General features: G+C 35.7%; 1 protein-coding gene across 1 annotated transcript; it reads right to left on the bottom strand.

Annotated features, from left to right (window-relative positions):
• Positions 1–5,262: 5,262 nt before the first annotated feature.
• On the bottom strand, positions 5,263–8,147 carry LOC145297550 (maleylacetoacetate isomerase-like). The gene has a single exon (XM_080143518.1). The coding sequence runs from the start codon at positions 7,831–7,833 to the stop codon at positions 7,210–7,212; it is 624 nt and encodes a 207-aa protein (XP_079999644.1). The 5' UTR covers positions 7,834–8,147; the 3' UTR covers positions 5,263–7,209.
• Between the last annotated feature and the right edge of the window lie 8,306 nt (positions 8,148–16,453).

Below are 16,453 nucleotides of genomic sequence, written 5' to 3' on the forward strand. Positions count from 1 at the left end.
CTCCAGAATTGTCCAATTCCCTGCTTCCTTTATCCCAGCTCGTTTGGCCAGTTGATCTAGTGATCCTCATCAATTTGCTGTTTTGATACCTGATTGCAATACAGATTTCTATTCCAGTAGCTTCTTTTCAAGAACCCCAAGGTTTGTGGAACTTTCTTCCTGCTACCTATATCTTTGTTTATCCAAGACCAACAGACATCTCATGTCTTTGCAATAATCAATTCTTGTTTTTCCTGTCACACAAATAAAAACAATTCAACAAAAACTAACTAAATAGCCTTTATGCACATTAAGTTATCAATTTCATGTATAAATTAATAGTCAACCGTATATAGTGGTTATATTGAAGAGATTAGCTCCCCAAAATGGCTACCAAATTTTATAGATTAGTTTTGTCTGATTTTACAAGCAGTAAAACTTAACCTAGACTTGTTTTTTGCAGATTAGTCCACCATGCAAATTATCCATCGCATAAAGGACGCTTTCTTTGTCAATATTTTATATTGGATATGCCATTGTTATGGTGTTTAGTTTATTCTTTATCCCTACCGGTAATCCTAAGTCTGGATGGCACTCCTCCACCACAAAAAAAAACAAACAGAAAATGGAAGACTAGTTTCCATCCAGACTCAGAGTTTGTGGTAGAATTAATGGAGGGTTTGTTTGTTTATTTTTAAATAGCTTAAAAAAATTAATATTTAATCGATAACATTTGGTAGATATTTTGGAAGTTAGCAGTCTTAATATAATTAATAAAGTACATATGTTGAAAAAAAATAAGGGAAGCACCAATGCCAAGGGGGGCTGGAGATCTGAGAAGGTCGGTTCTACCCTAAGGCATCTTCGACTCTGCCATTTTGCATCTACGAGAGGTGTTTAGCATATATGCATTGAGAGGAGTGGTGGGAGGTGCCAGCCCTGGGATATATATTGAATGTACCTTGGACCAGTGGAGAGGTTAGTAAGTCATTGGTGCACACCACTTCATTCCACGGAGTTCTGAAGGATGCTGACGTCGTTCATGTTCTCTGTCTGCCTTACATTGCATCTATTCATGTTGCATGACACGGTAGGGTGCTAGCAGTGCCTTAGTGAGCATTTCATTTGTTACCAGTTGGTTGTCAACGTATATGCATCATATCAAGTCTGAGCATGATAATAAGGTACGTTGCGGGCGGAGTGCCTCTGTGGGATGCAGGTGTCATTGGTTTCTTTCTGAGTTTGTCCAACAACTCATCACAGTCGACACATCATCTGTCATCATCTAGGTGCTAACCGACTCTAGTTGGAGTCACAAAATAATCATTTCGCAATCTTTTTTTCCGGCCCCTATCTCAGAGCAGCCAGCCCACTCGAGTCTCGAATTAAATTTTCGGCATTTTGCGAAATGAAGTATTTTTCTAACCGAGACAAAGTAACTGAGGCTATGCATGGCGAATCTACTAAAAGATCAAGCCAGGAGAAAATGATGACCAAGCAAGTTACCACACTTGCAATTGCTAACCTTGCAACCGGCACTTGGGAAACTGGTTTAAGTTATTCAATTATAACTTTGTATTTTGCAACATTTGCATTAGCGTTTGTAATGATTATCTTATTCCGAAGAAGCAAGTATTTTAACCAATATGCGATCTAGATGGGAACGTCTTAAGAGACTTATTACCTAAGGGAATACAAGACTTATCACTGGATTCACATTCGAACAGATGATTGGAATTTACTTGCAACTCCTACATCACTGACATTATTTATAGATACTTTGAACGATTCAACTACCGCCACGACAGCATGAACTATTATTTCAACCCTACCAATAGTACTTTGGCAGCTCTGATCTTTGTAGCTCTAAAGGGAATGTTCGAGCAATTGACTGAACTACAGGGGATTTATAAGTGTTTGTTGAGGTTTATTCAGACCCACTTTTCCGACGTCGTACATGTACTGCAGAATTCTGCGTCTGCTTTGTTGTGTATTAATATTATGCCAGTTTATGTTATGTGACTGTTGGGTGCTAGCAGTATCTCTGCGAGCATTTCATTTGTTACTAGTTGGTTGCTGATGTACATGCACTATACTGAGTTTGGACGAATTAGTAAAGTATGTTGCGGATGGGGCCTCTGCAGTGTGTTGGGACAACCTGGGTACCATAAACTTCTAGCGCTGAATTTACATTCGGCTGCCGTTTTTTTTCTAATTTGTTTTTCTTCCTTAGAACAATCGCATATATTTCTGAAATGATGGCAGTTCATACTGGTTCCTTTAATTATTTGGTCCATGTATTTTTTTTTTTTAATGACTAGAGCCTTGACAAAAGAATATTCTTTTCATTCTTTTGACTCCAGTATATATCCGACAGTAAGACATAAGATATTAACAGATACTCAAGAGTCAAAACAATGAAAAGAATATGCTGCTACAGACCTATTAATGCTTCTACAGAATTTGAACCAGATCAAGCGAACTCTTGCTAAAATAAACCTAAATATTGGTTTAGGGTCAAAAAAATAGTTTAATCAGATTCTGGAAAAGTGCTCTTTATATATCTTTATATATGCTTATTTGCTAAATGTTTCTACACTGCCATTCACATTTGGAACAAAGATTCATAAATATGGGTTCCTTTATTTTTTCTGATTTTTAAATTTTGTTTGTTGTTGGGAGTGTGTTGAAAACAAATAAGAGAAACATCAATGCCAAGAAGGGGGTAAGATCCGAGAGGGTCGGTTCTACCCTAAGGTGTTTTTGACTGCCATTTTATATCTATGAGGAGTGATTAGTGTATATTTACTGGGCCTTGGATATATATTGAAGGTGCCTTGGGTTAGTGGAGAGGTTAGTAGGTCGTTGGTGCACAGCGTTTCATTTCAGAGTTTTGAGGGGTGCCGACACCATCCGTGTTCTGCAGTGTTCCCTGTCTGCCTTAAAGCTTCTTACATTGCACCTATTAATGCTACCTGATGCGGTAGGGTGCTAGCAGTGCATCAGTGGGCATTTGCTATCAGTTGGTTGCTGACATACACGCATCATCTCGAGTTTGGCCGCAATAATGAGGTACGTTGCAGACTGGGACCTCTGCAGGATGCAGGCGTCGTTAGTTCCTTTCTGAGCTTGTCCAGCAACTCACCAGAGTCAACGCGTCATCTGTCCTCATGTAGGTGTTAACTGACTCAATTTGGGGGTCGCGAAATAACGATCGTTTTTGCAATCTTTTTTTACCAGGTTCCATCTCAGAGTATCTAGCCCAACTCTAATCAGAATTAAATTTTCAACAATATTTGTTACGTATTGTTTTTACTCAGGAAAATAAATGGTTTTAAGTTTTAAAAAAATAAAGGGCATTTTGCAATATCGATAAAAAACGAAATGAAACCTTTTGTACTTTAAATTGCCCATAAGTTATTTTTTTAATTGTCGAAACTCATTACATAGTAAATAACAATATTAAACGAATTACCAAGAATTACAGCAATTGAGTATCATAAACGCTTGAAAATAAAAAATAATATATCGCCAAAATTGAGCTTCATGCGTTTGTAAAAGTTGAATAGCTCCCAAACAAACTGTATAACTCAACATGCACAAAAATAAATATTGCCACTCGGACTTAGGGTTAATGGTAGAGTTAAGGAAAAGATTTTTGCTTGACATTTAGTATTTACTGATGTCGTACCGTGAATGTGAACATTAGTTATAAAGTTCATTTTATATCAATGTTTAATTCTACCATTAATCCAAGTCCCTATGACAGTACGAAAAAATATATTTTGAACAAAAAATAAAAAATAACACAGGACGGGTCTGACAGTACCTTTAAAGATCAATTTCTATCTTTTCTGTTAAGACAAAAAAAAAAAGATATTCAAAAAAAAATAATTTATCATACAATATTTGAGCAAGTTGTCAGTAATTAAAAATGACAAGAATGTCGACATATTGTACCTATTTACTATGCCTCCCCACGGGACAGAGTTAGACACCAGGGTCGTTTTTGAACGTGGAGAAAAGGTACAAAAATAAAAAATTGTCTCCGTCGTGAAGGACTGATCCTCCACCGAAAGAGAACAAGAAATGAAAGTGCAGCATCTGAAGAACAGATACTACACTTTGATCTTGGCCAAAAGGCCAAATATATTGTAACAAAGAGAGAAAACTGAAAAGAAAAAAAAAATCCAAAAGTTCAGTTTTGTTTTAAACCCATCTTTTCAACCAATTAATTTTAATGTTAAAAACTCCGAAATAATTATCTCTATTCTATTATGGAAATATTGTGTTATTTTAAAAAACACTTTCATCTTTCCTATTCCATTCACCCAAATTAATCTTGGCCTTCGCGCAAAGATCAAAATGTAGTATCTGTTCTTCAATTTCTTTTCTTGCAGTGGAGAAATCCTTCACGACTGAAACAATTTTAATTTTTTGTTCCTTTTCTCCACGTTAAAAAACGACCCTGGTGCCTAACTCTGTCCCGTGTGGAGGAGGACTTATAAATAGGTACTCTTAAACGTTAACCATGTTTTGGTGAAGAAAAAAAAATTTTTTAAAGAGAAATATTTATAGCAAATTTTATTGTACACATTAAACGCCGCTTGAAAACTCGACCGGCAAAAATATAGTTTGTTTTAGTGTACACATAGATTCGAAAAAGTTGTCACAAAACAAATATAGAACAAATAAATGTTATCAAAGGTAAGATAAGTTACTTTTCTATCCAACTGGATATGTTTTTAGTGTTTATATTTAATGTAACATGTTTATTCAACTCGAAAAACATAGTGTTTACCGATGTATGTATTGAAAAATTTTAAATGGCAGCCGACTCTCTTTGGGGCGGTAAGTTTGGGAAAATGAATTATAAATAAAAAAACAGACAAAATACTGTTAAAAACTCGTTGAACATATGTTACCGTGACATGGGCTGACATATATTCGACGGGTTTTTAACAGTATTTTGACTGGTTTTTTATTTATAACTCCTTTTCGCAAACTTACCGTCTCCGAGAGAGTCGGCCGCCATTTTGAATTTTTCAATACATCGGTAAAAACTGTTTTTCGAGCTGAATAAACATGGTACATTAAATATAAACACTAAAAACATATCGAGTTGGCCCAACTGGTAGTTGGGTAGAAAAGTACCTTATCTTGCCTTTGATAACATTTATTTGTTCTATATTTGTTTTGTGACAACTTTTTCGAATCTATGTGTACAGTAAAACAAACCCCGGCATCTTTATAACTACAAAAACCAGGCAACTAGTACAAAACTCAAGTTTATTTATTTATTTATTTATTTTTTATAAAAGACAAACATTTTTTTAGGGTAATTTTTGCTGTAAAAGAACAAAAAAATAAAGTGTTTTTAATTCGAAAATTAAAAACTGGAATTATGGTTTTTTTTTTTTGGTTTTTTTTTTTTTTTAGCCTTATTCTCGGTTTCTTTATAAAGATGACGAGTCAGGAAGGATTGTATTTTTCCGGTACAGTTTTTACTTCGACGTTTCATGTGTAGTGATGAAACTTGCTATTATTTTTTTACTGTTTTTAAATATGCCCCCTCCTTTTTTTTTGGGGGGGGTCAATGTGCGCTAGAGTACCAACTAAACACTTCGCTTTAAAGGTGATGTTTAGAGGCATTCGGGTATATTTTTTAGCGAATATCACATTTAAAATTGTCGCTGGCAAGTAGTTTTTATAAGATCTGTATTCCATATTGTTTTCATTAGTAGTCATGTTTGCGCGCACGCGAAAACAAACATGGCGACTACTAAAAACAATAGGGAATACACTGGATAAAAAAAATACCTTGTAATTTTAAATGTGATATTCTTTCAAAATATACTTGAGCGCCTTAAAATAAAAAAATAAAATACCCTTTTAAAAAAGTGAGTGTTTAGTTGGTGCCGCCTGCCGCCCTAGTACAAATTGACCTTTGTTTTGTTTTTGTTTAACTGAAACATAGTTTAGGTTAAAACAACAAAAAAAAAGATGTTTCAAATAATACCGAAACAGACGTCACTCTCAAAAGAATTTACGTGATTGAAATAGTACTTAACCTATTTTCTATCAAGGTCATTTACAATAACAGAAAATACGAGGAGAGGGAGGAGGGCGAGACTGAGGGCGGAAAAATATTTCTGCGAAAGTTCAAGCTGTTCCAAGAATATGAAGTTAATGAGAAGCATCTTACACCCGTTAGTTGGTATATAAATACCAACTAACGGGTGTAAGATGCTTCTCATTGTTTTCTCCCCCCCCCCTCTAGGGTAGGTGGGGGACACTTTTTTCCAATTTCAATACAGCAACAATTAAAAAGGAAAAAAGTTGAAGTGAATTTGTCAGAAAAAAAAAAGTAAACAAGTTACACACGAAGGGAAAATCGGGTTCCTGAAAAAAAAAAAAAACTGACTTATTTACAGTTAGAATGTAACTTTAAATAGTATATGTAACTCCGTTACATATATTTTAATTGCGATCGTTTTGATTATATTGAAGCGGTTAAATGTAACCGGTTTTTAGTATTTGTTTACTTATGCAGAAGACAGATCGTACTGAAATAATAATGTAAATTATTTAGAAACCTATGAAGAAAGGATAGCGTTTGGTAACTATTCTGTACTTTCATCTAACATGTAAACAAAAGATAAAAAGATTACTGCAAAAATTGTTAAAATAAAAAAACACAAAGTATAAAAAATAAAAAAAAATAGCATGGCTTGTATTTTCAGCAACGTGGAAATTGTTTTGTAAATTCCATTTTTAAATGCAACAAAGTTTTCATTTAATTTTTCGTTTTCTGTTTCGTGAATCGGCTGTTGTAACACGTTACCGGATTTTACCAAGCTAATATGAGCTGCCATATGAGGGCTTAAGAAATTTAGTTAGTAAATAATGGTGATTATTTACTAACTAAATTTCTTAAAATGTTAAATAATTTTAGTAAATAAATTTTACTAAATTTAATGTTTATTGGGGGGTGGGGGCTGAAAATTTAACCTAAGAAATTTAACACCATCATTAAGTTAACAAAGAAAAACTTTTGACAAATGTGTGCTTAGTTTTCTAAACTTTGTAAGATTTCAAGAGTTTTAAACTAAATGTGTGTGTGTGTGTGTGTGTGTGTGTGCGTGCGTGTGTGTATTTGTTTGTTTTCTATTTCGTTTTATCATTAAAGTGCTGTCAGTTTCATTATTACAGTTTTTCGTCGTACTTAGTCTATTGTTTGTCGGGTTGCATCGAAGGGTGGGCCGCCTTGAAATCTTCGAGGGCGCTGAGGGTTTCATTAATACGTGTGATATTTGGAAATGGGGTCATATCGACCTTAAACCGTTCGGCGTTGTAGACCTGAGGAACGAGGCACATATCGGCCATGGTCACCTCGTCCCCCACACAATACTTGCCTGACGACTTACTCAACAAATTTTCCAAGGCGTGGAAATTCTTTTCGATCCAGTAATGACCCCACTCCATCTTTGTCTCGCCGATCTTTTGCAAAACAGCCAAGTTCTGCAAGGGTTGAATTCCGGATACGATACACTGACAGATCTCCCTCACGATGGCCTTCTTCAGGGGGCATTTTGGTAAGATGGGCGGTTCTGGCCGGGTGTCGTTTAAGTACTCGAGAATAGCCATAGACTGGGTTAAGACGACGCCATCAATCTCCAAAGTCGGGACTTGGGCCATCGGATTTTTAGCCGTGTAACTGCTAGAGTATTGCTCTCCGCCGTCTTTGACAAGGTGAACCGCTCGGTACTCGTAGTCAATTTTCTTCATTTTCAGTGCAATACGGACACGCCACGAGCAAGAACTACGCCAGTAAGAATATAACACAGTCGTCATGTTTAATAATTGTATTCTTCCAGTAGAATCGAGTTTCGTTTTGTTAAGACAGGAGACTTCTACTGCTGATGTTCCCAAAACCGGCCAGAAAGAGAAACTGTCTGCCCTTTCTCGTTCTAACGAGGCCACGTGTTTTCAGCTAAATGTTTTGTTTGTTTTTAATTTACTTATTTATTTTTGTTGTTGTTGTTAGTTCGTATTTTTACGTAATAAGTTGACCTGATAGCTATGGAAGAACAAAATGGAAATAAATTTTGTGAGAGAGCGAATGTATACGTCGCTGTGGTTACCCTCCGCTTCACTTATGTGTGAGGGGCGGGGGAGGGCAAGTATGGGGGATCCCATTTAAAGATTGCCTAAGTACCTCTAACGCACGCGACAGATTTACTCCCCCTTATATGTAACACAATGTAACCGTAACCTTTGTACCACTTAAAATTAGCAGTGCTTATATTATATTCACGAAAAAATATTGAATTTCAAGTAAAACAAATAGTATCTAAATGAATGTCATGTCGCAAATAGTAGCACATCCAAAAATTACGGAAAAGATAGAAAAATAATTAACCATGAAAAACAGTTCCGATAAAGGTGAAAACAGTTTCGATAAGGTCGGACATATTGGGTGACGTGACATACTTATGTAGTTTATTTCGGTTTTAAAAAGTCACAATCAATTTTTACAAACAAAAACAAACTTAGGCACAAGGCTCTATAGGATGTTTGGGAAGGGGAAGGGTTCAGGGTCTTTGCAATTATGGTAATTTAGAACTTTGGAAGATTACTCTTCATTGGCCACATTTACCACAATACCACATTCACTCTATATTTTTTCAATTAATTATTTCCCAGCGTTTTAATAAAAATAAGTACATTTGTGAGTGTGTTTGTGTGTGTGTATTTTCTTTGTGGGTGTGTGAAGGAAAAAAGCTTAATTCATTGTATTTAAGAAAAAGTCTTTAAATTTAGTTTATAATTATGTACGAAAAAGTTCGGCGGGAGGGGGGTGCAAGCTAAATAAAATGTCTGTGAAGATAGAAAAACAAAACATATTGCCTAGTGGGATGTGTTAGTATGGTCCCCCCCCCCCCCCAACCCTGGTCTAAGTGGTAAAAATCGCCCACTGTTTTCCAGGGGACTGAAAACAAGCAGGACGATCTCTAATTGGGATTGGGGTATTTTCTACAGGGCTTTAGGAGAAAAAGTAATGTGGAGGGGAGAAAGGGGGGGGGGGAGAAGGTGACCTCTGGCTGGGGGAAGACCCAGGGTAAAAAATAAAAAGTGGTGCATGCATGGGTAGGGCAAACCCTAATACCAGAAAACAAATCGGCTTTGGCATCAGAAAATCGGCTCAAATTTTCCCGATTCTGATACCCTAAAAAGCTCCGGTTTTTCCGATTCTGATTAATCGTCCCCAACACTAATTTATATATATATATATATATATATATATATATATATATATATATATATATATATATATATATATATATATATATTTCTTATAGTTAGTTAAGAAGTGAAAGACCAAGGACCAAATGCTTATGTTCAAACTCAATGAAAATAAAATGTTAACAGCAAAATTCTAAGGAAACATTTAGCTCAGGAGAAGGTGTTATAATGGAACCGAGCACCCGTCTAATAGTAATAAAGTTTAGTTAGTCATGAGAGACTCCAATCGAAAGAAATATAGAAAAAGGAAGAGAGTTTGACACATGGATGAAGGAAGAAAAGAAAGAACCTTCATGTGCATTGTAGGCGGAATTCCGTTCCATACTCACACACACACACACACACACACACACACACACACACATACACACACATATACAACGCACATGAAGGTCCTTACCTTGGACTTGAAGACGACCATATTGTAGTGAGCTGGAAATCAGAGAAATGGAAGAGTGTTCCACAGGCGTGCAGTTCTAAGAAAGTAATTTTGTTCATAGAATATACGTTTAGGTTTAGGTGCAGATAAAGAGTGTTTTTAGCTAGACGAGTGTTTTTGTGAAAGTTTGGCAAGAAGGGACCATAGATTGGAGCTCAGACGAGTACTTGCAATTAAAATAACAATAAAACAGAGACAGGCTCGCAACATCTCTTTTGTAAGAAAGAGGTTGCAGGTAAAAGAGAAGGGCATCCCCTTCTAGGCTACAAAGTCTGTCAAGGCAGGATAAGGTGCTTCTAGTAGCTCTTGCTCAGATGTCGCAACAGTATTCCATCCTTGGACGGACTTGGCTTTCATATAGGTAGAGAATTGCATACTTTACATTATCTTTAGTAATTTTTTTTTATTACTTAGTAATATCCTGTCGAACACTCAACATATCTTTCTTGCAAACATTATTTCAGCCAGTAATAAATTTGCATTAGTATTTTGATTTGGTGTCATTCTATAAATTGTTAGGATTTTTTTAATGCTTTTTTTTTTCCATGTCGATATTGTCATTCTTTTTTAATGCTTTTTTTGAAGGTATTGACAAACCTTTTCGCCTGTCCGTTAGACCTAGGATTGTATGTTTGTGTTGTGATGCATTCAATTGCCAATGACTCACAGTAGTTCTTAAATTCTTGTTATGTAAATATGGTACAATTGTCACTTACAATTGTATTTGGTACTTCAAAATGACTAAATATTTTGTCTAACACCGTTATACTATTCAAAGTTGTTGGGTGCTTGTATCTATACATTTCAGGCCATTCCGATCTGACTATAATTCTTTTCTGCCAGTAGTAAGGCTCATGGAGAATGGGAAATCAGTTTAGTTGATCCATCTTCAAATCTGTAAAAACACAGTTTCTAACAATATTTGCTTGCATCTGATGCTACAATTAATTACTTTTTCAGATTATAATGCACCAAATCTAAATCAATAATAAACACAGTTTTTTTAAATTTTGAAACGCTTCTTCACATTCCATTTTATTCTTTCCTTAGTAATTCCTTTAATGGTACTCTCAATTCGTGCATTTTTGGAATATACAAACTATAATAATTTGCTAAACCCAAGAATGACTGTGATTTTGTTATAATATCCGATCCAAATACTTTTCTTATAGCTCTGTTCTACTTGGGTTAAATTTTCTTCCTTTATGATTAATTATTTGACCTAAATATTCGATTTTGTTTATGCCGAATTCACATTTTTCAAGGCTCAGTTTAAATATCTAATTTTCTATTCTCTTAAATACTTCTCAAATATGAACTTTGTGTTCTTCCACATTTTTGTTATAGTATCAGAATGCCATCTTAGCGTACCATTACTAAATCTAAATCAGCTAGCATCGTATCCATAATTTGTTGAAATAAATCCGGGAGTACTTTCAAATCGAAGGCCAAAATGATGTTTTATGTGTATTAATTGTCAGATATTTTGCACATTCTTCCTCAGCTTTGATCTGCAAATAAGCCTCGGATAGATCAATTTTCGAGAAAATATTCCTCATTCAACTTTGAAAAGATTTCTTCTGGTGTAGAAAGTGAATAGCTGTGGTCTTTTAGACAGTCATTTAGACATGTTGAAAAATTAGCACATACTTTTATTTTATTTTTTATTTTTCGTTTTTACGCTCAACATTTTAATCATTCTACTTTCTTCAAGATACTTTACTTTCTTGTCTATCATTTTAATGATGAAAATGTAACTTTCCTTTTTGGTTTGAACACTGGTCTTGCCTTATACTTTAGTTCTAATTTTACCTCAATCTTCATACAACTACCATATCATCAGAAAATACACTTGTAAATTCTTTTTTTTTTAAATCTCTAACAATTTTTTCTGGCAATTTAGATTTCTCTATCCCTGAGACATTTAAGTTTTTACAAAACGCATTTATTGGTTTCTCCCATAAATTAAACAGTACCGTAAACAGTCAATGCCGATTAGGTTTGAATTTCTTCTGGACATGACATAGATTTTAGCCTTGAATGTTTTATCAACAAACGACACATTTACATAAAATTCCTCTGCGAATTTTAACCGATTTCCAAAAACACCTCTGGCAATTTTCTCAATGTTTTGTAGAATCGGTTGTCCAATTTTTTCTCACGTTACTTCATCGATTAGGAATATGTCACTACCAAAATCCATAGAAAACATGTCTAAAGGTATATGTAAAAATTGAACTTTTCCTAAAAGTTTAAATCCATATAACCTCCCTCCAGCTATTGTTTAAATAGTAAGGCAGACTAGACTCTAAAGCTTTGGTTGTGCAACTAATCCAGGAGAAAGAAAATTTTGAAATATTCTTTATCTGCTTATTTTGACACAGCATCTTGGACATTCTTGACATTGCACTCCAACAATGTTGATTCAGAAGAAATGCTGTTGATGATTACACAGCCTTTGCTTCTCTATATATTGATGTGCCTATACTTTTACAGACAGTACCCATTGTTTATAAAGACTGAAAAGAGACCTCTACGTCATCTACAGACAGAACTTTAGTTTAGCATATCATAACTCTTCAATGTGGCTGGATCATAGTGAGTGTTTCAAGTTGTTTGAAACCTGAGTGCTTGTATAGTAACTACCATTGTTACCTGTACGCGATTGTGTCCATATATGCGAGAGAGGGGAGGGGGCGTTGAAAATTCAATTCTGTGTCTTTTTAATTTATTTTCTTAAAAGGTTCTTGAGATTTCTAATTATCTTTTGGATAGAACAGCTGTCTGTGATCATCCATTACTCTCATTCTCCTCTACCTGTCACATACACACACACACACACACACACACACACACACACACACACACACACACACACACACACACACTCTCTCTCTCTCTCTCTTTCTCACTCCCTCTCATTTAAGATATTTCATTCTTGATTAGAAGTAGCAGAAAATATTTCTATATGCTTCATTAAGTTTTTCAATCACATCATATCATCATTATCTGTTCTATAAAAATGTTTATATATATATATATATATATATATATATATATATATATATATATATATATATATATATATACTAGACTACCCGTGACCCGTTGGGTCAGTATGTTATATTAGCTATGGAATTCATGTATGAGCGTGACACTTGTGACGTAAAGAACATTTTTTTTTTTTTTTGACATAACAGAAACATTTCTATGAAAGTATATTAAAATGAAAAAAAATATATAGATAGATTTCTATGAGTCGTTCTGTTTATTATAATTGATTATTTTTGAAAAAAAAACATTTACAGTTACTGAATTATAGGTGGTTGGCCATACTTATAGGTAAATATGCACGGAACAGATACCATAATACTTATTATAGTTAAATTCAAATTTTGATATATCTGCTTTTTTTTTTACATCGTTCATTTCTGTATTACGTTTAAGTTATTTTAAACCCCACCCTTCCCATGTTAAATAATAATTTCGAAATAATAACGTTAATATTTCAGCGTCCCAATTGTTTTTTTTGTTGTTGTTTATTTTAAACCCCACTCTTCCCATGTTAAATAATAATTTCGAAATAATAACGTTAATATTTCAGCGTCCCAATTGTTCATTTGTTTTTGGGTTTTTTTTTTCGTGTTTAAATTATCCAAATAAACAACTGTTAATACTGTCTGCTTTTTTTTCTTTTTTACACTGTTCATTTCTGTATTACGTTAAAGTTATTTTAAACCCCACTCTTCCCATGTTAAATAATGATTTTGAAATAATAACGTTAATATTTCAGAAGGTGGCGCTTGTGTTATTTGTGTTTGAGGGTGTTGACTTTCCGGATGTACTGGATTGTGTAGGATGGGCGATTGTGGGGCATGGAAGCGCACTTGTCGTTTGATAAGCCATCTGGTAGGGTGACATTATGGGCCAGGTTGTGGGTACCTGTGTGTATTTTGCGGAGGTAACGGCGGTTTCAGAGTGTGGTTCCCCTGCTGCTATTGACCACTATGCGGTATTGTCTGTGAGGGAAGGTTTTAACAACTGTGCATGTGTTGTCCCAGTGTAGGAGTTTGTGTCCATGTTGATTTTGAATTGCCGCATGTTCCCCGATTCTTAGTGGGTTATGGTTGTTGCCTGTTTTCAGTATGTTTGGTATTGTTGATGAACCACTGGTTGATGGCCTTCTTATGCATATCGGTGTGTTCCAACCATTCATGGCAAAATTTTGTTGGGTTTGGTAAGTTGTCATTCAGGGGATGAACAAATAGAAGTTCTGCAGGTGATGCACCTATGTCGGGCAGTTGTGTGTTGTGATGGGGTAGAAGTGCTTTTGCCAGTGAACTATTAGAGACAATGTTTGTTGTTAGTATCCACTTCATGTGCTTGACAGCTGACTTGGCTTTGCCATTGTCTTGTGGGTAATAGGCTGATGACACTCGCAGAGAGATGCCCCATGTTTCGAGGAATGTCTTTCATTCATCGTTGTATGGGGGTCCACCATCACAAGCAATTTCCGCTGGCACACCATAATTCACAAAGTATCTGCGTAGAACGTTGCATACTGTGGATACTCTGGCATCTTGGTGTATTGAAGATACCTCTGTCCAACGTGAACATCTGTCAGCGTATATTATATATTTCCATCCAGCCATGTTGAAAAAATCTGTCACTGTTGACAGGAATGGATAGTCTGGGTGAATAGGCAAGTGTAGGTTCGGATTATGGTTTGCTAGGGCAATTTCATTGCAGTGCTTGTATTGATTATGCTTTTCTTGCAATTATGCATACCGGGCCAAAAAAATCGTTGTGTGGTATTGCTTCTCAGGCTATTGACCCGTTGGTGGCCAATATGCAGCTGGTCGATAAGTTCACAGCATAGTTTTTATGGAATTATTATGCGCTCTTCCTTGAATACTAGGGATTGAATCGTGTATAGATCGCTTCAAATATTTCAGAACTCTGTAATGTTTGGATGTAGATGATCCTTATGTTCAGGCAATCCTTTCTCTATTTTATCCACGTGGTTGATGTATTGGTGATCTATCTTAGCCTCTTGCTGTATGCACAACATTTTGATTGAAGATATTTCTTGGTTGAATCAAGATTCTATCCCAGCTTGCAACGCTTCTTCCATGTTGTCTGATTCGGTTGCTGCAACTTTGGTGGTAGGTGCAGGTATACATGACATAGCATTTACTCCACCGTTGGCGTTACTTGGTATTGAAATGGCCTTGAAGTGGTACATCAGGGTTTGCTTTCTGATGTCTAATATACTGGGATTTTTAATTTTGTCTAAGCTATGATCATTGAATTTTGGTACGAGGGGTTTGTGATCGATAGCACGTATCAGGTTGGGGCAGCCCAAAACAAACATTTTGAAGTTTTCCAAGGCAAACTTTATAGTTTCTCCTTCAATCAGTGCATAATGGCTTTCAGCAGGTCTAGTGAATCGGGAGCCAGCATTTATAACCTTCCAGTATCCTGGTCCACAAAGATGGTCTATTTTAGATGGGCATCTACAATGTTTTTGTAGTAGAGTAAATCCTATTCCTGTTTGACTCCAGTCTGTGGGCAGGCATGTTGGGCGATTTATTTTAAATGTTCGAATGCCGTCCTGGATTTTAATCTTGGACTACTGAAAGATTTGTTCCAATGTATCATCTCAATAAAACCTGCTGTTATGTTTCAGCAGTTCTCTGAAAAGTGACATGATGGGTGCCTGGGCAAATGCATATGAAACTTGGTTGATCAGACTAAAGAAAGATCTAACTCCTGTAATATTCATCAGTGATGGGAAGTCTCTGATACTCTCAACTAATTTTTGAGATGGTTTGTATCCTGTAAGGCTTATGTAAAAACCAGCGAACTCCACATTGTGATTTTGCAAAAAGGAATTTATCTGGGTTAAATACGATTCCGTTTTCAGCACAAAGTATTATATATTTAATCGTGTGCCAAAAAGATAGTGCTATAGCATCATCCTATAAAATAGAGTCGTCCACACAACTGAAACCTATAATGGTATCAAATCTCTTTGTGTAGCCGTCATTGGATGTTTGGAAACCTTGAGGAGCTTGCAAATATCAGTATCTTCCCGATTCTGTGATGAAAGTCGTGGCATCCTGGAAACACTGTGATACCCATTCCTAACATCAAGAATGGTTTTCTTTTGTCCTGGAGGTATTATGTTAACATGGTTAAATGGAGAGGATGTGTGTTGTGTCTCCTGTCTTGTTGCTGCATTTTAATTCTGCAGGCCGACCGTTCTATGAGGGCTGTCGTCTTTTATGGAACCTGTAATCATACTGGGACACTATGTCATTGCTGTCCCTGCTGGTACTGGTTCAATGATGTCAGTGCTACATCAGCATCTAGCTGGCAATTGACAGCTTCTTTCCAGTGATGGGGAACCGTGATTGGTTTGTGAACGGTTTTAGGTTGGTAGTTGTCCAGAAAGGTGATGATGAGTGGTTCTCCAGTCATGAATTGCAATTTTTGGTGTGTACATGTTTTTAACGCGCTGCTGCCAAAGTGACATTTGATCCAGTTTTCTAGGTCTTCTCGATATTCAGGTCTAGCAGGAAATGGTAGTGATGGACAAGGCGATCTGTATGGGCATCCACAAAGGATTAACATTTTGTCACTTGGTTTGTAGTAGCTGCTTGACTCCTAAGTTTTCGATCTTTTCGGTGTGTCTTGCATCTGCAACTTTTGCATTATTTTTTGTTT

The sequence above is a fragment of the Euprymna scolopes genome, chromosome 18 (assembly GCF_053919585.1).
Source record: "Euprymna scolopes isolate OS-2025 chromosome 18, ASM5391958v1, whole genome shotgun sequence".
Taxonomy (NCBI): domain Eukaryota; kingdom Metazoa; phylum Mollusca; class Cephalopoda; order Sepiida; family Sepiolidae; genus Euprymna; species Euprymna scolopes.

Coding starts and splice junctions, on each gene's coding strand:
- LOC145297550 (XM_080143518.1), bottom strand. CDS start 7,833: ATGACGACTGTGTTATATTCTTACTGGCGTAGTTCTTGCTCGTGGCGT.